This window comes from Agelaius phoeniceus, chromosome Z (assembly GCF_051311805.1).
Source record: "Agelaius phoeniceus isolate bAgePho1 chromosome Z, bAgePho1.hap1, whole genome shotgun sequence".
Classification (NCBI taxonomy): Eukaryota; Metazoa; Chordata; class Aves; order Passeriformes; family Icteridae; genus Agelaius; species Agelaius phoeniceus.
Genome location: NC_135303.1, coordinates 93,557,567 through 93,584,254, shown reverse-complemented (window position 1 = coordinate 93,584,254; position 26,688 = coordinate 93,557,567). Strand labels below are relative to the sequence as shown.

The window sequence follows — 26,688 nt, the reverse complement described above, 5'->3', positions numbered from 1 at the left end:
TGTGTGTGTGTGTGTGTGTGTGTGTGTGTGTGTAATGAAGGATTGTGTGTGTGTGTGTGTGTGTGTGTGTGTGTGTGTGTAATGAAGGATTGTGTGTGTGTGTGTGTGTGTGTGTGTGTGTAATGAAGGATTGTGTGTCACTGTGTGTGTGTGTGTAATGAAGGATTGTGTGTGTGTGTGTGTGTGTGTGTAATGAAGGATTGTGTGTCACTGTGTGTGTGTGTGTGTAATGAAGGATTGTGTGTCACTGTGTGTGTGTGTGTGTGTGTGTGTGTGTAATGAAGGATTGTGTGTGTGTGTGTGTGTGTGTGTGTGTGTAATGAAGGATTGTGTGTGTGTGTGTGTGTGTGTGTGTGTAATGAAGGATTGTGTGTCACTGTGTGTGTGTGTAATGAAGGATTGTGTGTCACTGTGTGTGTGTGTGTGTGTGTAATGAAGGATTGTGTGTCACTGTGTGTGTGTGTAATGAAGGATTGTGTGTCACTGTGTGTGTGTAATGAAGGATTGTGTGTCACTGTGTGTGTGTGTGTGTAATGAAGGATTGTGTGTCACTCTGTGTCTCTGTGTGTGTGAGCTGTGCTGGCAGCTCCTCAGTTCGTGCCCTGTGAATGTGACCCCGCTGTTCCTGGATGCAGGAGACAGAGATGACAGCAGAGATACGGAGCCAGTGCTGTGTGTGCTCTGTGTGCAGCGGGGCAGGCACGGAGCACAGGGGCCCTGCAGGGACTGTGGCAGCCTGGGGCTGGGGCTGGGATGGAGCTGGGGCTGGGATGGAGCTGGGATGGAGCTGGGATGGAGCTGAGATGGAGCTGGGGCTGAGCCTGAGCCTGGGGCTGGGATGGAGCTGGGGCTGGGATGGAGCTGGGGCTGGGGCTGGGGCTGGGATGGAGCTGGGGCTGGGATGGAGCTGGGGCTGGGGCTGGGGCTGGGGCTGGGGCTGGGGCTGGGGCTGGGATGGAGCTGGGGCTGGGGCTGGGGCTGGGATGGAGCTGGGGCTGAGCCTGAGCCTGGGGCTGGGATGGAGCTGGGGCTGGGATGGAGCTGGGGCTGGGGCTGGGGCTGGGATGGAGCTGGGGCTGAGCCTTAGCCTGGGGCTGGGATGGAGCTGGGGCTGGAGCTGGGATGGGACTGGGGCTGGGGCTGGGGCTGGGATGGAGCTGGGGCTGGGGCTGGGATGGAGCTGGGGCTGGGATGGTGCTGGGACTGGGGCTGGGATGGAGCTGGGGCTGGGGTTGGGGCTGGGGCTGAGATGGAGCTGGGGCTGGGGCTGGGGCTGGGATGGAGCTGGGGCTGGGATGGAGCTGGGGCTGGGATGGAGCTGGGATGGAGCTGGGCCTGGGATGGAGCTGGGGCTGGGATGGAGCTGGGGCTGGGATGGAGCTGGGGCTGGGGCTGGGATGGAGCTGGGGCTGGGATGGAGCTGGGTCAGGCTGTGCGGTGTCGGTGTCCTGCAGACGCTCCCTGCCCCCCTCAGCTGCCCGTGCCTCTCTGCTCCCTCCCCAAGCGCTGCCAGAGACACTGAACCTCCTCCTCCTCCTCCTCCTCCTCCTCGTCCTCCTCCCGCCCAGCTGGGCCAGCTCTGGCCTCGCTCAGCGCCTGCCTGCAGGAGCGGCCCCTCCTCCCCTGCTCCTGCTCCTGCTCCTGCTCCTGCTCCTGCCCGGGGCCGTTCCCGCCGGAGCGGCCCGGAGCAGCCTCTGGGCCGTGGAAGCGTCTCTGGCCCGCGGAGCAGGGGCGGCCAAGCCCGGCCTGGGGAGGCGGCTCCGTGTGCCCGCAGGGGCTGGGGCGCTGCGCGGAGCAGGGGGGAGCGAGGCGCTGCGGGGCAGCCGTGCCGGGGCTGCTCACAGCTCCGTGCAGGCACGGTGAGCTCCGAGCGCCGCCTCTGTCCCTGCTGGCAGCTGGCCCCGCACGGGCTGGGCTCGGCACGCAGGCGCTGTCGGGAACGCCCCCAGTGCGCGCCCGCTGCTCTGGGCTCGTTCTGCGCTGCCCGCACTCCTGGCCCTGTGCTGGGCAAGCTGGGCTCCTGCTCACAGCCTGCCTCAACACCTGCAGTGTCTCAGGACAGGGCCCGTGTGTCCCACCAACCCTCACTCCAGCCCTGAAAATCAAAGGAAAGCGTTCCATTGACTTCTGGTTTCCGTTTGGGGCAGCGTTTGCCCAGGCAAGGAGAGAAGCCCCCGGGTGGAGCCCATGTGTGACCCGAGCAGTCTGCTCGGGCTCCCGGGGCAGCTCCAGGAGGGCCCCTCGCCCCGCGGGGAAGGGCAGAGTCTGGGTCACCCCCGTGGCGGGAGGCAGACAGGAGCTCTCGGTGACCCTCGGTGGTTCTGCCTGGGGCACGGGGCTGGGCTGCAGGCCCTGCTCCCAGCTGGGAGCGTTTGTTTGTGGCCGAGGGCGCAGGGCTGGCGTGTCAGCAGAGCTCTCTGTGTGTGTGTCTGTGTCTGTGTGTCTGTGTGAGGCTCCTGCGGCGCCGTGCGGACGGCTGGGGGACACCCGGAATCTCTGGGGACCCTCGGGAGCACGGCTGGCCCTCAGGCCCCGGGGCGGGGCTGCTGGAGCCCTGCAGAGCTGCAGCGGCCCCGAGCCGTGCCCGCGGCACCCTGGGGCTCCGGGCGGGCGGGAGCGGGGCAGGAGCGGGCCGGGCATGGCTCCGTGCCCCGGCCGCCCGCCGACGCCGCGTGCTCCCCGCGCAGGCTGCAAGATCAAGGCGCTGCGGGCCAAGACCAACACGTACATCAAGACGCCGGTGCGCGGCGAGGAGCCGGTGTTCGTGGTGACGGGGCGCAGGGAGGACGTGGCCGCGGCCAAGCGCGAGATCCTGTCGGCGGCCGAGCACTTCTCGCTGATCCGGGCGTGGCGCGGCAGGGCCGCGGGGCCGGGCTGCGCGCCCGCGCTGCCGGGGCAGAGCACGGTGCAGGTGCGGGTGCCGTACCGCGTGGTGGGGCTGGTGGTGGGCCCCAAGGGCGCCACCATCAAGCGCATCCAGCAGCAGACGCACACGTACATCGTGACGCCCAGCCGCGACAAGGAGCCCGTGTTCGAGGTGACGGGCATGCCCGAGAACGTGGAGCGGGCGCGCGAGGAGATCGAGATGCACATCGCCCTGCGCACCGGCGCCTTCCCGGAGCTCGGCCGCGACGGCGACTTCCGCGCCAACGGCACCGATGTCGGCTTCGAGGGCGGCCCCGCCTGGCCCGGCGCCCGCCCCGCGCCCCGCGCCCGCGCCACGATGGCCTCCGGCTACCGCAACGACAGCTCCAGCTCGCTGGGCAGCGGCTCCAGCGACTCCTACTTCAGCGGCGGCCGCCTGGCCGACTTCAGCCCCGGCAGCCCCTTCGGCGCCGGCGGCTTCTGGGCCGGGGAGGCGCTGCCGGCCCTGGGCGCCGAGGAGCCGGCGCTGGACTCCCCCGCCTACGAGCCCCTGCCCGCGCCCTCCCCGACCGTATGGGCGCCCTTGGAGCCCGCGGCCGCCCCGCCCGGCCCGGGCACCGAGGCCGCGGGCGGCTCCAGGGCCCCGCTCGGCGGCAGCCGCCCCCCCACGCCCCGCCTGTCGCCCGCCTTCCCCGAGGCTCTGGAGCAGCCGCTGGCCAGGCGGGCCCACGGCAGCGCCCCGGGCCCCCCGCCCGGGCTGCCCGTCTGCATCCCCGCCTTCTCCACCGGCACCGACAGCTACTCCTCGTCCAACGGCGGCTCCGCGTCCAGCTCGCCCCCCGAGTGCCGCCGCAGGCACGACTGCGTCCTCTGCTTGGACGGCCAGGCCACGGCCGCCCTCGTGCCCTGCGGCCACAACCTGTTCTGCCCGCAGTGCGCCGCCCGCATCTGCGCCAGGGACGCGCCCGCCTGCCCCGTGTGCCAGGCCGCCGTCACCCAGGCCATCCAGATCCACTCCTGAGCCCGCCGGGCCGGGCCAGGGCCGCGCTCCGCACGGAGGGCTCGGGGCCGCTGTGCCGGGTGAGGGCAGCTCTCAGCACTGCCCACACCTGCAAACGCAGCTGCTCCGGGCCTGTGAAGGGCGCCTCTGCCACGGCCGGGCCTCTGTGCCTGCAGCCGCAGCCGCGCCGCCCCCAGAGGGGTCACTGCCCTGCGGGGCTGCGGCGCCGCCAGGCACCCGCCCACGCTGCCAGTGCTGCCTTCTCCACACGGCCGGGGCTCCGAGCAGCTCTGGGGAAACGCCTCCTCTGCCGCTCTCTGCCGCCGCTCACGCCTCACCTGCAGCACTGCCAACGCCCGCCCCGGCCGCGGGGACACCGCCGGAGCTGCCCCGGGACAGCCGGGACAGGGACTGGGACAGGGATGAGTCACGGCAGGGACAGGAGCAGCCCAGGCTGGGCCCTCGGGGCCTGCGATTCCCACAGGGGCAGCGTGGGCAGCACGGGAGCTGTCCCAGGAGCTGTCTGAGGAGCTGTCCCAGGATCTGTCCCGGGATCTGTCCCAGGATCTGTCCCAGGATCGTGCCCAGGATCCAGTCCCAGGAGCTGTCCCAGGATCTGTCCCAGGATCTGTCCCAGGATCTGTCCCAGGATCGTGTCCCAGGATCTGTCCCAGGATCTGTCCCAGGATCTGTCCCAGGATCGTGTCCCAGGATCCAGTCCCAGGATCTGTCCCAGGATCTGTCCCAGGATCTGTCCCAGGGTCGTGCCCAGCTCCCGGTGCCCCGGTGCTGCTGCTGCCGTTCCGTCTGTGTGACCGAGCCGTTCCCAAGGCGCCCCCGGGGATCCTGCAGATCTCCGAGTGAAGCAGCGCCGCCTGCGGCCCTCGCCTCGCACACGCGGCAGGGTCACGGCTCCTTTCAGCAAGGGAGGGGAACCGGGGCGCTGGGTGCGGGCCCTGGCGCTGCTCGCCCTCAGCCACCTGCAACCGCTCGGCTGCGTTTCAAAAAGGCCTTTCCAGTCACGAGTCTGAGGAGGAAAAAGGAGAGGAGAGGCTCTTGAACATCTTCCTGCATTTCAGCCTGGGGATGTTTCCAGCCCTTCCATCCTCAGAATGCTCCCAAACCTGCGCTGGCATAAGGCAAAGCAGTGAACACAAACAAACAGAACAGAATAAAAACCAAAACAAAGAAAAGGAAGAAAGAAAGAAAGGAAAAAAGAAATAATACAAAATGGAGTTTTGGTGGATTTTTTTCTATTTTTGTTTTGGAAGCATTATTTTCCCAAGACAAAGCTTTTTTTCTCAGATTAACAGAAAAAAAAAAAAAAAAAAGAGGAGAAATGAAATCACACCTATGTTGAACTAGTAAATACACAGAAAACTTTATTTTTTATTTCCACTTGAAGAGTTACATTTCGTATTCCAAGTTTACAGGTAACGGTTTTCATTTGGTGATTCCGAGTCTGGGAGCTGCCCTGAGGGCACGGCCAGGGTCTGAGCACAGGGCAGGGTCTGAACAGGGCAGGGTCTGAGCACAGGGCAGTGTCTGAGCACAGGGCAGTGTCCCAGCACAGGCAGTGTCCCAGCACAGGGCAGTGTCTGAGCACAGGGCAGTGTCCCAGCACAGGGCAGTGTCTGAGCACAGGGCAGTGTCTGAGCACAGGGCAGTGTCTGAGCACAGGGCAGTGTCCCAGCACAGGCAGTGTCTGAGCACAGGGCAGTGTCTGAGCACAGGCAGTGTCCCAGCACAGGGCAGTGTCTGAGCACAGGGCAGTGTCTGAGCACAGGGCAGTGTCTGAGCACAGGGCAGTGTCCCAGCACAGGGCAGTGTCCCAGCACAGGCAGTGTCTGAGCACAGGGCAGTGTCTGAGCACAGGGCAGTGTCCCAGCACAGGCAGTGTCCCAGCACAGGGCAGTGTCTGAGCACAGGGCAGTGTCTGAGCACAGGGCAGTGTCTGAGCACAGGGCAGTGTCCCAGCACAGGGCAGTGTCCCAGCACAGGGCAGTGTCTGAGCACAGGGCAGTGTCTGAGCACAGGGCAGTGTCTGAGCACAGGGCAGTGTCTGAGCACAGGGCAGTGTCCCAGCACAGGGCAGTGTCCCAGCACAGGGCAGTGTCCCAGCACAGGCAGTGTCCCAGCACAGGGCAGTGTCTGAGCACAGGGCAGTGTCTGAGCACAGGCAGTGTCTGAGCACAGGGCAGTGTCCCAGCACAGGGCAGTGTCTGAGCACAGGGCAGTGTCCCAGCACAGGGCAGTGTCCCAGCACAGGGCAGGGTCTGAGCACAGGGCAGTGTCTGAGCACAGGGCAGTGTCTGAGCACAGGGCAGTGTCCCAGCACAGGGCAGTGTCTGAGCACAGGGCAGTGTCCCAGCACAGGGCAGTGTCCCAGCACAGGGCAGTGTCCCAGCACAGGGCAGTGTCTGAGCACAGGGCAGTGTCTGAGCACAGGGCAGTGTCTGAGCACAGGGCAGTGTCCCAGCACAGGGCAGTGTCTGAGCACAGGGCAGTGTCTGAGCACAGGGCAGTGTCTGAGCACAGGGCAGTGTCCCAGCACAGGGCAGTGTCTGAGCACAGGGCAGTGTCCCAGCACAGGGCAGTGTCTGAGCACAGGGCAGTGTCCCAGCACAGGGCAGTGTCCCAGCACAGGGCAGTGTCCCAGCACAGGGCAGTGTCTGAGCACAGGGCAGTGTCTGAGCACAGGGCAGTGTCCCAGCACAGGGCAGTGTCCCAGCACAGGGCAGTGTCCCAGCACAGGGCAGTGTCCCAGCACAGGCAGTGTCCCAGCACAGGGCAGTGTCTGAGCACAGGGCAGTGTCCCAGCACAGGGCAGTGTCTGAGCACAGGGCAGTGTCCCAGCACAGGCAGTGTCCCAGCACAGGGCAGTGTCTGAGCACAGGGCAGTGTCCCAGCACAGGGCAGTGTCTGAGCACAGGGCAGTGTCCCAGCACAGGCAGTGTCCCAGCACAGGGCAGTGTCCCAGCACAGGCAGTGTCCGGGGCCGGTTTCCTATTTGCTAATTTTGCTACACTTTTTGTTATGTCTGAGTAGGGATTACAGACCCGATTTCAGTAAATTTCAGAATCCGTATATTTTATGATAAAGGGCCTTTCACTGATGACGGCCGAAGCACTGATATTATATATTTGCTGTAAAGAGAATTACAAGAGTTTTATTTTTCTGATATTAAAAGTTGCGTAATGAAGATTTTTGACTTGCGTGTTCGCCTGCCCGGCTGCCACCGGGGGAGCGCGGGAGGTGCGGGCGGAGGAGCCCCGAAATGCCCGGGGGGTTCCCTCTGTGGGGGATTTGGGTCTGGGGGCTCTGGGTCAGTACCGGGATTTGGGTCTGGGGGCTCTGGGTCAGGGGTTTGGGTCCGGGGCTCCGTGTCAGGGATTTGGCTCTGGGCTCTCGGTGACGGGCGCGCCTTTCCCGCACGCTCGGGTCGCTGTCCCGGCTGTTCCGTGCTCAGCGGCGCCGGTGCCCGCCCGGGCCAGGCCAGGCGAGGGAAGCGCCCGCCCCGGGCAGCGGCTCCGAGCTCCGGGCAGCGGCTCCGAGCTCCGGGCAGCGCCTCCCGGCTCCGGCAGCGGCACTCGCCGCTCTGCTGGACAGCAACATTAATGCTGGTTTTTGTTAAGGAAGCATCAATAAACTCAGACGTTTCCTCGGCTGCTGGAACGCGGCGCTGCCGCCGAGCCCGGGCTGTCCCCGGCTCTGCCGAGGCCGCTCCGAGCCCTCCCTGCGCGGCGCCTGACTGGGATCGGGGAGCAGGGCCGGCAGTCCCGTCCCGGGGCCGCTCTGGCCGCGCTGCAGCCGCCGCTGCTGTCCGGGGCTCGGCGCCGGGCCGGGCAGGCACCGCTGACCGTGCGTGCTCCAGGGCCGGGGCTCCGCCGCTCCCGCCGCGCTCCCCGGGTCTGCGGGGCCGCAGGTGGCGGCCGGCGCTGCCCGCAGCGCGCTCCGGGGCGCGGCGCTCGGCCCCGCGGGGCTTCCCCTTCTCGGCCCCGTGGGGTTTCCGCTGCTCGGGTCCGCGGGGTTTCTGCTGCTCCATGTCAGCGATTTGTCCCGCGGGGTTTCCGCTGCTCGGCGCCGAGACGGGGGCGGTGCTGCCCCGGGGCGTGAGAGTGAGCCCAGCCCCGAGCCGGGACCGAGCGGGCACCGGGGCTGCAATGGGGGAGTTTGGGGAGCGCCCCGCTCGGGGAGAGCTCCCAGCCCGCGGCAGCTCCCGATCCCCGTCCCGCAGCATTTCTGCCCTCCGGGGCTGCGGGAACCGGGCCCGGAGCCGGGAGCGGGGCTGGCGGTGCCTGCGCTGCCCCGGGACTGCGGCGGGGCTGTGCAGGGAGCCGGGCTCGGGCGCCCTTTCCGTGCCACGGCTCCTGAAGGAGCAGAACGGGCACGAACAAAAAATGAGCAGCTTCTGTTGGCTTCTTACTTTCTACCCCCAGAATAGATCTGGCCCGATTTTTTATGAAATTGCAGCGCATTTCCAAAACCTGCTTGGGCAAAGTTTGAGGTAAACGCATCAAAACCAGCGGGGGGTGCAGGCTGTGAAGGGAAAGCTGGAATTTGGGCAGAGAAGCTGCTCCGGGGGCTGTGGGAGATCCCACACCGCGATGGGTCCGCGCAGGCGGGGCCGGGCTGGGGAAAGGTTGGGCCGGGCTGGGGGAAGGTTGGGCCGGGCTCAGGCCGGGCTCAGGCCGGGTTCAGGGGGCTCCTGCAGCCGGCTCCGCACGGGCTGGAGCAGGACAAAGCCGCCAAGGAGGCTGCACCGGCTGCACTTCACTCCCTGACCCCGGGCAGGGCGGGGGCGGCCGAGGCCGAGGCTGAGGCTGAGGATGAGGATGGGGATGAGGATGAGGATGAGGATGAGGATGGGGATGAGGATGAGGATGAGGATGAGGATGAGGATGAGGATGGGGATGAGGATGAGGCTGAGGATGAGGATGAGGCTGAGGAGGAGGATGGGGATGAGGCTGAGGATGGGGACGAGGATGAGGATGAGGCCGAGGCTGAGGATGAGGCTGAGGATGGGGACGAGGATGAGGATGAGGCCGAGGCTGAGGCTGAGGCTGAGGATGAGGATGAGGATGAGGATGGGGATGAGGCTGAGGATGGGGATGGGGATGAGGCTGAGGATGAGGATGAGGCTGAGGATGAGGATGGGGATGAGGATGAGGATGGGGATGAGGATGAGGATGGGGATGAGGATGAGGATGGGGATGAGGATGGGGATGAGGCTGAGGATGAGGATGAGGCTGAGGCTGAGGATGAGGCCGAGGCTGAGGCTGAGGATGAGGCTGAGGCTGAGGCTGAGGATGAGGATGAGGCTGAGGATGAGGCTGAGGATGAGGATGAGGCTGAGGATGAGGCTGAGGATGAGGATGAGGATGGGGATAAGGATGAGGCTGAGGCTGAGGATGAGGCTGAGGCTGAGGATGAGGATGAGGATGAGGCTGAGGATGAGGATGAGGATGAGGATGAGGATGAGGATGAGGATGGGGATGAGGCTGAGGATGAGGATGGGGATGGGGATGAGGCTGAGGATGAGGCTGAGGCACCGCTCTCGCTCTCGCTCTCGCTCGGGTCAGGCTGCCCCAGGCCAGGGAGGGCAGAAAACGGGTCCAGAACTCCAGAAAACGGCGTGGGTCAAGGTGATCGTGGCAGCCCTGGGAGCCCCAGGAGAACCACAGAACCACAGCAGCTTTTAACCTGGAAAAGCTCACCAAGGCCACCGAGTCCCAGCCTGCCACCAGCACCGCCAGGGCCACCACCTGTCCCCAAGTGCCACATCCACACGGCCCAAGGGATGGGGTCTCACCAGCTGTGCCAGGGCTGGACAGCCCTTCCCATTGGGAAATTCCTGCTGCTGTCCACCCTGAGCCTGCCCTGGCCCAGCCTGAGGCCGCTCCCTCTGCTCCTGTCCCTGTTCCGGGGGTGCTCCACGCCTCTGTCCCCGCACCCACAGTGACCTGGGGACGCCCCGGTGCCCGTCCCCTCCCCTGGCGCTGCCACCACCTGCCAGCTGTGCCCAGGCCGCAGCAGCTGCTCTGTGCTGGTGTCCCTGCGTGCCTCAGCTCCCAGGGCAGCCCCAGGGCCCAGCCCTGCCACCCTCGGGGTGCCCACCCTGCCCCGAGCCGTGCCAGCCCCGGTAAACATCGCTGAGAATGTCACTGAGAATGTCACTGAGAGTGTCACTGAGAATGTCCCTGTGTCACTGTGAATGTCACTGAGAGTGTCACTGAGAGTGTCACTGAGAGTGTCACTGAGAGTGTCACTGTGTCACTGTGAATGTCACTGTGAGTGTCCCTGAGAATGTCACTATGTCACTGTGTCACTGTGAATGTCACTGAGAATGTCACTGAGAATGTCACTGAGAATGTCACTGTGAATGTCACTGTGTCCCTGTGAGTGTCCCTGTGAGTGTCCCTGTGAGTATCCCTGTGTCCCTGTGAGTGTCACTGTGAGTGTCACTGTGTCCCTGTGAGTGTCCCTGTGTCCCTGTGAGTGTCCCTGTGAGTGTCACTGTGAATATCCCTGTGAATGTCACTGTGAATGTCTCTGTGTCACTGTGTCACTGTGAGTGTCCCTGTGAGTGTCACTGTAAGTGTCCCTGTGAGTGTCTCTGTGTCCCTGTGTCACTGTGAGTGTCCCTGTGTCCCTGTGAGTGTCACTGTGAGTGTCCCTGTGAGTGTCCCTGTGAGTGTCCCTGTGAGTGTCCCTATGAGTGTCCCTGTGTCCCTGAGAGTGTCCCTGTGAGTGTCCCTGTGTCCCTGTGAGTGTCCCTGTGAGTGTCCCTGTGAGTGTCCCTGCACTGCCCGTCCCAAAGCGCTGCAGGCACTCCCCAATCGGGCAGAATGGCCCCAGTGCCAGGCAGTGCCCGGGGTGTCCCCACGGCCGGCTGGCGTCCTCGGGTGACGGGGCTGGAGCAGGACCTGCCCTGGCCACTGCAGGATGCTCCTGCTCCCGAAGCCCCCCGGTCCCCACGCCCTCACCTCCTGTGGGCCCCTGGTGACACCGCGGTGGCCCTGGGGCACCTTGGCCCCTCTGGTCCCCCCACAGAGCCGCTGCTGCCAGGGTGGCAGATGGGGCACAAGGACATTGAGGGGCACCCGCCCCACGGCCCCAGGGACACAGAGCCCCGGGACACGGCCACAGCTCTGCGACAGCACCGGGGCTGCAGGACAGCACAGACTGCCCGGGACAGGACAGGACAGCACAGACTGCCCGGGACAGGACAGGACAGGACAGACTGCCCGGGACAGGACAGACTGCCCAGGACAGACTGCCCGGGACAGGACAGACTGCCCAGGACAGACTGCCCGGGACAGGACAGCACAGAGTGCCCGGGACAGTGACCCCTGCCCAGGACAGGACAGGACAGGACAGGACAGACTGCCCGGGACAGGACAGGACAGGACAGAGTGCCCAGGATAGGACAGACTGCCCGGGACAGTGACCCCTGCCCAGGACAGGACAGAGTGCCCGGGACAGGACAGGACAGATTGCCCAGGACAGGACAGGACAGTGACAGAGTGCCCAGGACAGTGACTGACTGCCCCTCGGGCCACCCCGTGGGAACGAGAACAATGGGCGGGCAGGGGGCTGGCAGAGGGACAGGAATGTCCCCAGCCCCTCGGGGGGTGGCAGAGGGACAGGAATGTCCCCAGCCCCTCGGGGGGTGGCAGGGGTGTCCCCAGCCCCTCGGGGGGTGGCAGGGGTGTCCCCAGCCCCTCGGGGGTGGCAGAGGGACAGGAATGTCCCCAGCCCCTCGGGGGTGGCAGAGGGACAGGAATGTCCCCAGCCCCTCGGGGGTGGCAGGGGTGTCCCCAGCCCCTCAGGCAGGGCAGGGACCCTTGAGCCTGGCACGAGGCACGCACACAAGCCTGGACGGTGCCGTGGCACCACCGGGACGCCGCTGTGCGGCTGCAGCTGCCGCCAGCCCGGGTGGCTCCGGTGTCCCCTGTCCCCAGCCCTGCCAGGCCCGGCAGCCACCGGCCCCTGCCCCGCGCGGCTCCGAGGGCTGGCGTGTGGCACGGACCCCGCCCGGCTCTGCCGCTGTGCAACCGCGGGGCAATAAAAGCAAACAAAAGACATTTGAAAAACCCCAAACCGCCCAAAACCACGCGGCAGCGCTTTCATTCTGGCAGGATTTCCAACGCCCGCAGCTCATTGCCCGAGTTTGGCTCCAGCTGGTTCCCCCGGCCCCAGGGGTGTCCGTGGCTGAGCTGCCCCTCGGGCGCGCCCCCCAACCCCGCAGCCCCCGGGCGCGGCTCCGCGGCGGTGACCTGAGGCACTGCAGCCCCGCAGCCGGGCCGGGCCGCGCTGGGACCGCGAATTTACCCGGGCGGGGCCTGTCCCGAGAGCCGGCAGCCGGGCCGGGCTCGGCGGGGAGCGCCGGGCAGCTCGGGCAGCTCCGAGCTCAGCCAGCTCCGTGCTCAGCCAGCTCCGTGCTCTGCCCAGCTCCGTGCTCAGCCCAGTTCCGTGCTCAGCCAGCTCCGTGCTCAGCCAGCTCCGTGCTCAGCCCAGCTCCGTGCTCAGCCAGCTCCGTGCTCAGCCCAGCTCCGAGCTCACCCAGCTCCGAGCTCACCCAGCTCCGTGCTCAGCCCAGCTCCGAGCTCACCCAGCTCCGAGCTCACCCAGCTCCGTGCTCAGCCCAGCTCTATCCTCATCCCCAGCTCCGTGCTCAGCCCAGCTCTATCCTCATCCCCAGCTCCGTGCTCAGCCAGTTCTGTGCTCATCTCCAGCTCCGTGCTCTGCCCAGCTCCGTGCTCAGCCCAGCTCCGTGCTCACCCAGCTCCGTGCTCAGCCCAGCTCCGAGCTCACCCAGCTCCCTGCTCACCCACCTCTATCCTCATCCCCAGCTCCGTGCTCTGCCCAGCTCCGTGCTCTGCCCAGCTCTATCCTCAGCCCCAGCTCCGTGCTCAGCCCAGCTCCGTGCTCAGCCCAGCTCCATGCTCAGCCCAGTTCCGTGCTCAGCCACCTCTATCCTCATCCCCAGCTCCGTGCTCTGCCCAGCTCCCTGCTCACCCAGTTCCATCCTCATCCCCAGCTCCATGGTGAGCCCAGCTCCATCCCCATTTCCCAGCCCTGTGCTTGCCCAGCCCTGTGCTCACCCAGCTCCATCCTCATCCCCAGCTCCGTGCTCACCCAGCTCCACACTCTTTCCCCAGCTCCACTCTCATTCCCCAGCTCCGTGCTGACTCAGCCCCGTGCTCACCCAGCTCCATCCTCATCCCCAGCCCTGTGCTCACCCAGCTCCACTCTCATTCCCCAGCTCCACACTCATTCCCCAGCTCCACACTCATTCCCCAGCTCTGTGCTGACTCAGCCCCGTGCTCACCCCAACCCCAAGCAGCCTCTCCCCGCCTGGTGCCGCCGCCAGCAGGGCCAGACGCCACTGGTCTCTGAAGTGTGTGTGCAGGCCAAGGAGAGAAAAAACAGAAAAACAACCAAAAAATGGGAGTCCCACACTCCACCCACAGGATGATGGGCGGCAGGAGCTGGGCTTGGGCCGGACCCTCTGGTCCTGATTTGGCTCTGGGGGTCATTCCCTGGGTTACTCTGTGGGTCACTCTGTGGGTAACTGCAGGGGTCACTCCATGGGCCATTCCCTGTGTCCCTCCGTGGGTCACTCCGTGGGTCACTCCATGGGCCATTCTCTGGGTCATTCCATGGGTCACTCCCTGGGTCACTCCCTGGGTCACTCCCTGGGTCATTCCCTAGGTCACTCCGTGGGTCATTCCCTGGGTCACTCCCTGGGTCACTCCCTGGGTCATTCCCTGGGTCACTCCATGGGTCACTCCGTGGGTCACTCCCTGGGTCACTCCCTGGGTCATTCCCTGGGTCACTCCCTGGGTCACTCCCTGGGTCATTCCCTGGGTCACTCCATGGGTCACTCCCTGGGTCACTCCCTGGGTCATTCCCTGGGTCACTCCATGGGTCATTCCCTGGGTCACTCCATGGGTCACTCCGTGGTCACTCCGTGGGTCACTCCCTGGGTCACTCCCCATCTGCAGCCGCTCGGGGCCGGGCGGGCCTGGGGTGGCCAGGGCAGCTGCGGGGGCGGCCAGGGGGCACAGAGGGCACAGCTCGGGGGAGGCTGGAGCTGAAGGGCTGGGCTGGGGCTCAGGAGCAGGCAGAGACCCCGGCAGCCGCACAGAACCTGTGGGGAGAACTCGAGGATCTGGCGTTCCTGCAGCCCCAGGAGGGCGTTCCAGGGACCGGCACCGCAGGTGGGGAGGTCACAGCTCCCTCTGGCACCCCCGGCCGTGGCCATGTCCCCGCAGTGCCCCCGTCCCGTCACAGCCCCGCACGGAGCAGGGGCACTCACAGCGCCCCAGATCCCACTCTGGACCCTGGGCTGGGCTTTGGGCTGGTGCTGCTCCGAGTGTGGCCCTGGAACTGCAGCCCAGGAACTGCAGCCCTGGAACCGCAGCCCTGGAACCGCAGCCCTGGAACTGCAGCCCTGGAACCGCAGCCCTGGAACCGCAGCCCTGGAACCGCAGCCCTGGAACTGCAGCCCTGGAACCGCAGCCCTGGAACTGCAGCTCTGGAACTGCAGCTCTGACCTTGAGCTCTCCCAGCCCCAGCACAGCCAGCAGCTCCGACCGCCCTCCAGAAACCCGGTAAAAACTCTCTGCCGAATGAAAGAAAGAAGCCGAGAGCTGAATCTTTACCTTTTTTAATCAAAAACATACTCTGTTACAGAATTTCAGGAAAGTTAGCTACAGTATATTATCCACAAACTAGGTCTAATGAAAAACATACAGGAAGCTACAAAGGAACTACTGGGAATTCTGTTGACCGCTTATCAAAAGGCAATGGCTGAAGAAAAGAAATGCTTAACCAGGTTTCCATGCCTGAAAAACCCTCTCGGGGTGAGTTTTGGGCTATGGGTACTTCACAGCTCTCAACCCATCTGAACCACAGCTCTGGGGCGCCGCCAGACCTCGCCAAGAACACAGAAAAATTTACTGGAGCGAGGAAGCTCCAGCAGGGGCTGGTGTGGAGTCCCGCACATCTGGAGGGAGCAGCAGCCCCAAGGCACAGCACGAGCCCCAGAGTGCGGCCCCGGCGCTCTCAGCGGCGGCTCTGCTCTCTCAGCAGTGACACTGTCACAGTGCGACACTGCCACACTGACCCTGCCACACTGATCCTGTCACAGTGTGACCCTGTCACAGTGACACTGCCACACTGACCCTGTCACAGTGACCCTGTCACACTGACCCTGCCACAGTGACCCTGCCACACTGACCCTGCCACACTGATCCTGTCACAGTGTGACCCTGCCACAGTGTGACACTGCCACACTGATCCTGTCACACTGACACTGCCACACTGACCCTGCCACAGTGACCCTGCCACAGTGTGACCCTGTCACACTGACCCTGTCACACTGACCCTGTCACAGTATGACCCTGCCACAGTGACCCTGTCACACTGACCCTGTCACACTGACCCTGTCACAGTATGACCCTGCCACAGTGACCCTGTCACACTGACCCTGTCACACTGACCCTGTCACAGTGTGACCCTGCCACAGTGACCCTGTCACACTGACCCTGTCACACTGACCCTGTCACACTGACCCTGCCACAGTGCGACACAGCGGGGCCGGCCCGGGCACGGCGCCGGGAGCAGCTCGGGGTCAGCGCCTCACAGCCGCGGGGACTGCCCCGGTTCGAGGGGCCCCATTGCCCACCTGCTGCACTGCCCTGACCCCACACAGCGCCAGCAGCTCTGCCCACGGCTCAGGCACGCACAGCAACCCCTCCCCAGCCCCAGAACCAAGGGCACCGCTGCAGCCTCGGCCCAGAAAGTGCAAACAACAGGGAATGGAGGGGAGCAACCTGGGAGGGCGGGACTGCAGAACCTGGAGCTGGACAATGAACCCCAATATGGAAATGGACCAAAACCCGTAAAAGTGTGAAAACTGGGGATCAGGATCCATCCTGGGAGGAGCCAGGGCCGGGCAGGGACACAGGAGGGAGGCAGCCCCTCCTGAGGCGCCCTCCTCTGGGGGAGAGGCCAGGGAGGCGCGGGGTGCGAGCAGCGTGGGCTGGGTCACACCTACGATGGCACCGAGGGAGGGAGTGGCACTGCAGGGCTGCCAGAGCTGCTGCAGGGCTGCCAGAGCTGCTGCAGGGCTGCCTCAGCTGCTGCAGGGCTGCCCCAGCACAGCGTCCTCACCCACGGAGGGGATGGAAGGAATGGTTTTGTCTCCATCCAGAGGATTCCTGCTGGAGTTCAGCCCTTCCAGCGGGAAGGTTTCCTCTCGGCACCTGCAGTGGGCTCAGTGTGAACGCCCTCCCCTCTCCACTAACAATGACAGTGGGATAAAGCTTTCAACCCTCCCAGCGCCGACCCCAGCTGGGCAGACAAAGGGAGAGCACAAAGGGCCGCAGCACAAAGGGCTCTAACGGGGCCGGGATGGCGCCGGGAGGGCTGAGCAGAGTGCAGGGAGCAGCAGGAGGTGCACGCTGGATAAATCCCGGCTGTTGAATAAATCCCGGCCGCGTCACCCGAACGAACGCGGTGCTGCAGACAAGTGGCACCCCTGGCACCCCTGCGGGCACAGGCACGGGTCACCTCAGCTCCTGCAGCCCCTCCTCAGCTCTCAGACACAAATGCAAGCCTGCCAACAGCTCGGGGGCTGCTGCTGCTGCTGCTGAGCGCGTTCCAGCCCACCATGTGCTGCCTGCTGTGCCTTGCCATGGAAGAACAAAAGTTAATTTAACAGCATATGAAAAACCACGAGTAAGATTGTCTCATTTTTCTTTAACAGCTGCAAGTGCACCCTTTTGGGAGCGGGTGGTGGAGAAGATGAATGCCTTCTCAGCTTCTCCTGCTGTCAATACACTGACTTCTCATAATAAAATCATCAGATATTGTTTTGTTCTGAACATTTTGGGGCATCCATGCATTTTGCAGGTGGAGATTTGCAAACACCTGTAACAACCCTCGCCTTAACAAGGGACTTCTTTCAGACTGTAGCACAAGCAGGAGGAGCAGCAGGCTGAGCCAGCCTTTCCCTGCTTTGCGCGGGTTTGGCACCACCACAAGGCCAGCCAGGGGTGCGAGTTTCTGGCCGGGCAGCCACGCAAAGCCAAGCAGGTTTGGGGCCAAACCCGGGGGGAGAGCAAACAAACTCTGCTCCTGCCCAGGACCAGGGGTGCCGCCTCACAGGACACAAACGTGATGTCATTAAAAGCCACCCCGAGGGAGGCAGCAGGGAAAATAATGAAGCTAATGAAAATGGGGGAAATGGATCCATTTCTGGCCGAGGCTCTGGAGCCTCCCGTGCCTGCTCGGCCAGCAGGGAGCAGCGCTCCCGGCTCCTCCGCGGGAATTCCAGAGGCCAGGATGGGTGAGCCCAGGGATCTGAGCTGTGCCCCAGAGGCCAGGATGGGTGAGCCCAGGGTGAGCCCATGGGGCTGAGCTGTGCCCCAGAGGCCAGGATGGGGGAGCCCAGGGGGCTGAGCTGTGCCCCAGAGCCCAGGGGGCTGAGCTGTGCCCCAGAGCCCAGGATGGATGAGCCCATGGGGCTGAGCTGTGCCCCAGAGCCCATGGGGAGCACAGGGGGCTGAGCTGTGCCCCAGAGCCCATGGGGAGCACAGGGATCTGAGCTGTGCCCCAGAGGCCATGGGGCTGAGCTGTGCCCCAGAGCCCAGGGGGAACACAGGGGGCTGAGCTGTGCCCCAGAGGCCAGGATGGATGAGCCCAGCACCTCCCTCTCTGCACGCAGCCATTGCCCCTTGGCGCGGTCACCGATGGCACGGGGCTGAAATAACCGGGAGGTATAAAAACAGGTTTGCCATCTTGCCCTGAGTGGAAATGGTGAACAGAGACAAAAACCCAGTCCAAACGCCGATGGATTACCGTACACACTTCCATGATATATGCAAGTAAAAGAGTCATGCAGATTTACCATGATACATGCTGGGGGTTTGCTGAGTGGAACCACAGAGGCCGGTAGCAATCATGAAAACACGCTCCTGCCATCAGGCACTCACGAGGCAGTTTCAGTGGCAACGCTGCAGGCATTGGGGGGTTTCACCTCACACCGAGTGCCCACGCTCAAAGCATCCATTTCCTTTAGTGTTTTAAACTCACATGGCTACATAAATAAAAATCTAGGATGTCTTCTGGTTTTTTTTTTTTCAAAAACTAAAGAATTTTTTGATCGATGCCAACAAGGTATGTGTCATCCCCTCACTTTTTGGCAGCTGCGAGGCTTTAACCTGGAAAAATCGTAGCGTGATCATCAACAAAATAAAGAACTCTTCTGTTAACTACTGTTCCCTAAACAGAATATCACAAATCAGCTGGAATTTAAAGTCGCTACAAGGTAAATGTTTTTAACTACTAGAAGGAATTTTCAGATATAAATATATATATAATATATATTCTGCATACAAAAGGCTCCCGTGAGGCTGATCACCAAGATGCCACCGTAGGGAAGGAGAGTTTCAAAGGGAACAAACCCAGCTCTGTGAAGTCTCTATAAAGCATTTACCTTCCACGTCAGGCCCTGTGTTACGACTACTGAGTTTCTGGAGATAACTGAAATCCAAATCCCGCACGTTCAGGCGCGTTCTGCTAAGAGCAAGGCGGCAAACACATTTTTAAAACCTGTTTCGAGAGGTTAAGCAGGAGGAAGTGGAGCATGGGCGGGGGCGGCGGCTCGGGGCGTTTTACAGGCGCTCAGTCCAGGGGCTGCGGGTCGGCGATGGGCATGGTGTGCAGCACCTCGTCCAGCAGCTGCAGCGCGCGGTGCAGGTGGATCTCGATCCAGCACGGCGTCTCCTTGATGCTCTGCCGCGGGTAGTCCGGGCCCCAGCCCTTGACAAAGCTCATCCTCAGGATGCACAGCCGCCGCAGGTCGTCCACGCCGATCCCGGCCGCCGCCGACAGGCCTGGCGAGAGCGGGGCACGGTCAGGGGCCGGGCGGGCACAGCGGCGCCACCTCCGGCCCGGCCTGGCATGGCCTGGCACACCTGGCATGGCATGGCACACCTGGCCTGGCCTGGCACACCTGGCCTGGCACACCTGGCATGGCACACCTGGCCTGGCACACCTGGCATGGCACACACTCCTGGCCTGGCACACCTGGCATGGCACACCCTCCTGGCCTGGCCTGGCCTGTCACACCTCGCTGTCCTTCACACCCTCCTGTCCTGTCCTGTCCTTCACACCTGTCCTTCAGACCTGCCCTGTCACACCTCTTGCCTGTCCCTTCACACCTCCCTGCCTGCCACACCTGTCCCTTCACACCTGTCCCTTCACACCTCCCTGGCTCTGCTCCATGCACACCTCCCTGTCACCCAGCCAGGCCAGCCCTCGCTGCCACATCCCCGCTGCATTTCCTGCACCCATTCCTTTGCATGTCCTGCACCCTTTCCTTTGCATGTCCTGCAGTTTCAGCTTTCACAGCGTCCTGCCACCTCAAACGGTGCTGAGACACAAAACTCTGCAGTCAGAACCATGGAGAGTGGGTTTGGGTCAGAGGGACCTCAGAGCCCACCCAGCGCCACCCCTGCCATGGCAGGGACACCTTCCACTGTCCCAGGCTGCTCCAAGCCCCATCCAGCCTGGCCTTGGGCACTGCCAGGGATCCAGGGGCAGCCACAGCTGCTCTGGGCACCCTGGGCCAGGGCCTGCCCACCCTCCCAGCCAGCAACTCCTAATTGCCAAGAGCCCAAAATCCGTCCCTACACAAAGCAGACGGGATGAAACCCAAGTGCTTTACAGGACACAATGTATGCAAATCACACTTAGGAAACCCAGTCACAAAATGCTTATTCCGAGGTTTGCCGAGTGCTGCATTTTCAGTGAGAGAACTCAGGCTGGGCACCCGCAGGAGGCTGGATTAAAGCAGCGCCACTGCCGGCTGACACAGCAGAAAGGTAAACACAGCTGCCAGATTGCAAATCACAAGTATGGCTAAGACAAAGAAGTGACAAACTTTCCCCAAAATGCCTTCAACAATTTGCAGGGCAGCTGCAGGGAGCCACAGGGCAGCACAAGGAATCCCGCGGCACACAGAGCAAGCCTGGCTCACCCAAGCACTCACAGCTCTAAAGTACTTTGGAACAACTTAAAGAATCCAGAATTTAGGAACTAGGGCAACGCCAGCCCAGAATAACAGTAATAAAAAAGAGAAAAAACCAGCCCCAGCCCTCCTCAAGATCCTCAGCAGCAGTGTTCCTACACCTGGCCAAGGGCCCAGCGATCTGTGATGTGTCTGCAGTGGTGTTTGGATCAGCTCCAACAGGAGCACGTTTCTCAAGCTGGGCTCTGGGCAGCCAGCAGTGCCTGTGCTTGTGGCTGTGTGACCCTGCACAGAGACTCTGCTCTCTGCTGTGCTGGGGGACACGGAGCAGCCACGGCCACACACAGCCCTGCCCAAACACCGTGGGGCGAGGGCAGCGTGGGGCAGGGGCTGGGCCGAGGACATGGCCCTGCTGTGCCCCACAGCATGGCAGGGGTCAGTGACAGCCCCACTGTGCCCCACACCATGGCACTGTGCTGGGCAGGGGTCAGTGACAGCCCCACTGTGCCCCACATCATGGTCACTGTGCTGGGCAGGGGTCAGTGACAGCCCCACTGTGCCCCAGACATGGTCCCTGTGCCACCCCAGTGTCCCCGTCCCAGCCCAGTGTCCCTGTGCTACCACAGTGTCCCTGTCCCAGCCCCGGGTCTCTGTCACACCAGTGTCCCTGTGCCAGCCCTGGGTCCCTGTCCCAGCTTAGGGTCCCTGTGCCACCCCAATGTCCCCATCCCACCCCAGTGTCCCCGCAGTGTCCCCCGCAGTGTCCCCGTGGTGTCCCCACAGTGTCCCTGTGCCACCCCAGTGTCCCCGCAGTGTCCCCACAGTGTCCCTGCCCCACCCCAGTGTCCCTGCAGTGTCCCCGCAGTGTCCCCGCAGTGTCCCTGCAGTGTCCCCGCAGTGTCCCCGCGGTGTCCCCGGCACTCACTGATGGCGGGGGCGATGCCTCCCACGGAGCCGGGCCCCGGGATGTTGCCGGCCACGGCTGCGGCCTGCGCGGCGGCGGCGGCCTGGGCGGTGGCCGCCTGCTGCTGCATCTGCCGGTGGCACTGCCGCAGGTCGAACACCTGCAACACGAACACGCGCGGGTCACCACCGCTGCCCCTCGCACCGCACCAGCCCGGCCTGGCCCAGCTCAGCCCAGCCCAGCCCGGCCCAGCCCGGCCCAGCCCAGCCCAGCCCAGCCCAGCCCGGCCCAGCCCAGCCCAGCCCAGCCCAGCCCAGCCCAGCCCAGCCCAGCCCGGCCCAGCCCGGCCCAGCCCAGCCCAGCCCGGCCCAGCCCGGGCTGACCCTGCCAGCAGCAATTCTCCCCCCACCCCGGCACGCCCAGCACTTCCAGCCCTGATCCAATCCCTATGGACTCTGCTCGTGCTGTCACCAGCAGTGCCCCGAGCAGCACCTTGTGCAGACCACAGTCTGAAGGGTGCCACAGGCACATCAAACCCCTGCTCCTCTGTTAAATCCCAGGATTTCCAGAAAAACGGGCATTTGAAAAAGCCAGCGGGTCCCACGTTCTCGCACTGGAGTGCGGCGGGGTCTGTGTGAGGGAAGCACCAGCAACTGACAGCGCAGGGCTGCGGGCCTCAGGCTGGGCCATTCTGTACCTCTGGGGTCACATTTGCCACCATGCACGTTCAGAACTCTGTTTCTATATTAGAAAGCTCACGCTCAGAGCGCGTGGGGTTCCCTTCACCCTCCCTGCACAGCTGGCTCCAAAACCGATGGTGAGAACACCAAACCACTGAGAGCTCCCAGCAGATGAACACGAGAGCGGCTCTTTGCGAGTGTGGCTTGTCTGTGTGAGCTCACAGTCTGTCAGAGGCACACCCGGGTAAGAGCCCCTCAAAACCATTTGTTTTGTGCAGCTTTCTCTGACCCCTGTGTCACCTCACGTTCGTGGCACTTCGACACACGCCCTACACTTCTGCTGCATTTATATTTACTTTCACAACTCTGCTTTTTTTGGGAGAAAAGAAACAGATTATGTTCTTTTCCAAGAAACACAAGGCTGAAAATTTTAGCTGCAGTTAATTTAAACCTGTTAGGCTAAAAATATAAAAGCACTGCTACCAAAGCTGCTTGTGACGAAGTACAAACCCCACTTTCATAGTGCCCAGATGACACCTTCAGTTCACAGTCATTTCTAAAGTCACCTCTAGGTGAACGACAAATGGAACTTGCTAGGGGTTCTGAGGGTGGGGTTGGCTTTATGTAAATATTTATTTATTATAAATGCCTCCTGTCAGGCTCTCTAGCTGGTCAAAGTGACCCCGAGATGCATTAGAAAGTCTCTTTTCCCAGCCTGGGGCTTGAAGAGGCAGTCAGGGCTCTTCATTTCTTGGCCTCAAGGTTGTTTATTGCATCTTATCTATAAAATTCTTTCTCCTGTCCTGCTGAGGTCTGTCCAGCAGGTCAGACAGAGGCACACTGCTGTTATGTCTTTATACTAAAAGCTACCTGTACAATGTTTACCATAACTTCCCAATACCTATCCCCTATGTTAGACAGGGAGCTTCTACTCTAAACCAATCCAAAAGTGCCACCATCACCTAGAACATGGAGGCCAAGAAGAAGCTGGAGAAAGGCTGGGCACGCCCAGATTCCTCCATCTTGCCCCCTGAACCCCCATTCTAAAAACCCCAAAATCTGCTTTTCCACCCCGTGATAACTTTGCCATCATTTTAATTTGTCATGGCTTTGTGATCTTCATCTCAGGAGGGTAACTTGCTCCAGGGCTCACAACCAAACGCGCGGGGGCAGGCTGGGCTCTGTGCCAGGGCGTGTGAGCACAGGTTGCTCTCAGGGATGTGCCGGCCTCGGCGCGGCTCTGGCGCGGCCGCAGGGACGCCCCGTGGCAGCGGTGACCCACCTTGATGTAGGCGCTGGGGTAGATCTTGTGCACGGCGTCGCCAGGGGCCCTGCCCGCCTCCCTGTCCAGGTAGTAGCTCTGCACGAACACGGCGTGGTCGCTCAGGCAGCGCACCCACACGTCACCCTCGCCCTTGCACTCCAGCTGCACGCCCTTGCCAATGTGCAACCTGCAGGGAAACGCGCTGTCAGCGGCGCTGCACACACCTGCAGGGCAGCAGGGCTGTCAGCACTGCACACACTGCACACACTGCACACACCTGCAGGGAAACGCGCTGTCAGCGGTGCTGCAGGTGTGTACACACTGCACACAACCGCAGGGCAGCAGGGCTGCACACACTGCACACACTGCACACACTGCACACACCTGCACACACCTGCACACACTGCACACACTGCACACACCTGCACACACCTGCACAAACTGCACACACTGCACACACTTGCACACACTGCACACACTGCACACACCTGCACACACCTGCACACACCTGCACACACTGCACACACTTGCACACACTGCACACACCTGCACACACCTGCACACACCTGCACACACCTGCACACACTGCACACACTGCACACACTGCACACACTTGCACACACTGCACACACTGCACACACCTGCACACACCTGCACACACCTGCACACACTTGCACACACTGCACACACTGCACACACTGCACACACCTGCACACACCTGCACACACTGCACACACTGCACACACTGCACACACCTGCACACACCTGCACACACCTGCACACACTGCACACACCTGCACACACCTGCACACACTGCACACACTGCACACACTGCACACACTGCACACACCTGCACACACTGCACACACTTGCACACACTGCACACACTGCACACACTGCACACACCTGCACACACCTGCACACACTGCACACACTGCACACACTGCACACACTGCACACACCTGCACACACCTGCACACACCTGCACACACCTGCACACACTGCACACACCTGCACACACCTGCACACACTGCACACACTGCACACACTGCACACACCTGCACACACTGCACACACCTGCACACACCTGCACACACTGCACACACTGCACACACTGCACACACCTGCACACACTGCACACACTGCACACACTGCACACACTGCACACACTGCACACACCCGCAGGGAAACGCGCTGTCAGCGGCGCTGCACACACTGCACACACTGCACTCACTGCACACACCTGCACACACTGCACACACTGCACACACTGCACACACCTGCAGCAGCCCCTGGAAGGGGTGGCAGCACAGGCTGCAGCCACAGCCGCAGCTGATCACACAGCAGCACAGGCACCCCTGAACACACAGCAGCACAGCTGAGCACACAGCAGGCACAGCTGAGCACACACCAGGCACAGCTGAGCACACAGCAGCACCCGGGACACCAACACAGGCACGTCTGCAAGCCCCACAAGTGCTCTGTGTCTCACAGAGTCACTCTGCAACACCCACAAAGCCACGTTTCACTCGTTTGTTTGGCTTTGACTGTCACGGTGTGACATTTCTGGAGACAAGGCATCGTTTTCTGCCATCTCCCAAAGAGAAGAAAAAAAAAGCTGCAGGATTGCTTCGGTTCTGTGTGCTTCCAGTTCAAAGGGCAGCACAGGCACGGCGAGAAGGCAGGAGAGCCCAACAGCTCCGTGCCGGCCTTTCCCTGCTCCTCTGGAAAATCCGCACACGGCAGCCACTCCCACAAAACCCTGAGGTGAGTGCAGAGCTCAAATCCACCTGCACGCACACAGGGGCAGCGCACGGACACACCTGGGGTCACTCACACACACACAGGGCACACTGGGGTCACTCACACACAGGGCACACTCCCATGGCACACAGGGCACACACAGGGACACACCTGGGGTCACTCACACACACCCCAGGGCACACAGGGCACACACAGGGCACAGTGGGGTCACTCACACACTCCCATGGCACACACAGGGCACAGTGGGGTCACTCACACACTCCCATGGCACACACAGGGCACACTGGGGTCACTCACACACACCCCAGGGCACACTGGGGTCACTCACACACTCCCATGGCACACACAGGGCACACTGGGGTCACTCACACTGACACACACACACACACACACAGGGCACACTGGGGTCACTCACACACTCCCATGGCACACACACGGCACACTGGGGTCACTCACACTGACACACACACACACACACACAGGGCACACTGGGGTCACTCACACACTCCCATGGCACACACAGGGCACACGCAGGGCAGTGCCAGTCCCAGAGGCAGGGAAGGAGGGCCGGGGTACCTCGCTCTCTCGATGGCCTCTGTTCTGTGCACGTTGGACAGCTGTCCCAGGCAGAAGCGGTCCCCTCCGGAGGGATCCACGTACCCGTCCACGGTGACAATGGGGCAGCTGGAGGGCACCTTGAAGGTCTCCCCGACCTGCACGTCCATCTCAAAGTAGGCGATGGAGCACCAGTACTCTGGGGCTGGACAAGAACAGGCGCGAGGGCGCCGTGAGCGCGCTGCAGGGCGCCCGGCCCGCGGCAGCACCCGCGCAGTGCCTGCGTCCCGGCACGCACCCACCGAGGCTGCTGCGCCTCAGCCCCTGCAGGAGGGGCTCAGCGCCCCGCCACACCACCCTGCAGGAGAAGCCACCTGCACCCACACCGGCCCCGGAACAGCTCTGGTGCAGGCACCGGGGACCCCTCTGCACCTCGGGGGTGTTCTCAGGGACCCAGGACGAGAGAGGAGATGAGAATCTTGACTCTGTGCCTCAGAAGGCTGATTTCATCATATTATTCTATGATATATTATGATAATTATGATAATTATTATGATATTCTATTAAGTATATTAAATATTATATAATATATAAATATTAATAATATAATTGTATAATTATTATGTTTATAATAATTATATTACTATATATAATTATATATTTATATGTAAATATATATTATATATTAATTTAAATATATTAAATATTATGATATATTATGATAATTACGATAATTATTGTGATATTATATTAAGTATATTAAATATTATATAATATATAAATATTAACAATTGTATAATTATTATGCTTGTAATTATATTACTATATATAATTATATTATCTATTTATATATAAATATATATTATATATTATTTTAAATATATTAAATATTATGATACATTATGATAATTATTATAATTATTATGATATTATATTAAGTATTAAATATCATATAATATATAAATATTAATAATATAACTATGCTTATAATAATTATATTACTATACCTAATTATATATTTATATATAAATATATATTATATATTATTTTAAATATATTAAATATTATGATACATTATGATAATTATGATGTTATTTTATGATAGATTAAAAGACAATTATATGTATGTTAAATATAATTTAATTATATTAAATAAATAAATAAATATCTTTAAATCTTTAAAATATCTTTTTAAATTAAAAAAAATCTTTCATTATATTAAAAGAAAATGATATATTAAAACTGTACTAAAAGAACAGAAGAAAGGATTTCATCAGAAGGGAAGAAAGGAATGACAATAACATCTTGTGACTGCTCGCAGCCTCGACACAGGTGGCTGCCATTGGTCACCAAGTAAAAACAATTCACGCGCTGGGTAAACAATTCTCCAAGTCACATTCCAAAGCGGCAAAACATGGAGAAGCTGAAGCTTCCCAGCGTCTCAGGAGAAAGGATCCTGGCAAAGGGGTTTTCATGAAGGGCGTCAGCGACACGCGCCCGTGTCAGCTCAGCAGGGGCCAGCAGCCTGCCGGGGCTGGGCAGCGGCACGTGGGGAACAACAACACAGGGACATTCGCTGAGCGGGCACCGGCCCGGGCAGGGCAGAGCCAG

The 26,688-nt window shown here is 61.2% G+C and overlaps 1 protein-coding gene and 1 pseudogene across 2 annotated transcripts in view; one reads left to right on the top strand and one right to left on the bottom strand.

Annotated features, from left to right (window-relative positions):
- Nucleotides 1–1,366: 1,366 nt before the first annotated feature.
- LOC143692058 (RNA-binding E3 ubiquitin-protein ligase MEX3C pseudogene) lies at nucleotides 1,367–7,067 on the top strand (annotated as a pseudogene).
- A 7,457-nt stretch (nucleotides 7,068–14,524) lies between these two features.
- The window catches only part of SMAD4 (SMAD family member 4), a 40,915-nt gene continuing 28,751 nt past the window's right edge, over nucleotides 14,525–26,688 (bottom strand). For both annotated transcript variants that reach the window (XM_054651695.2, XM_054651698.2), the window contains 4 exons: nucleotides 25,099–25,282; nucleotides 22,777–22,945; nucleotides 20,836–20,974; nucleotides 14,525–18,774 (listed from right to left, as the gene is read on the bottom strand). In XM_054651695.2, the coding sequence (XP_054507670.1) occupies nucleotides 18,563–18,774; nucleotides 20,836–20,974; nucleotides 22,777–22,945; nucleotides 25,099–25,282 (704 nt within the window). In that variant the 3' untranslated portion in view covers nucleotides 14,525–18,562. The remainder of the gene's footprint in view (nucleotides 18,775–20,835; nucleotides 20,975–22,776; nucleotides 22,946–25,098; nucleotides 25,283–26,688) is intronic.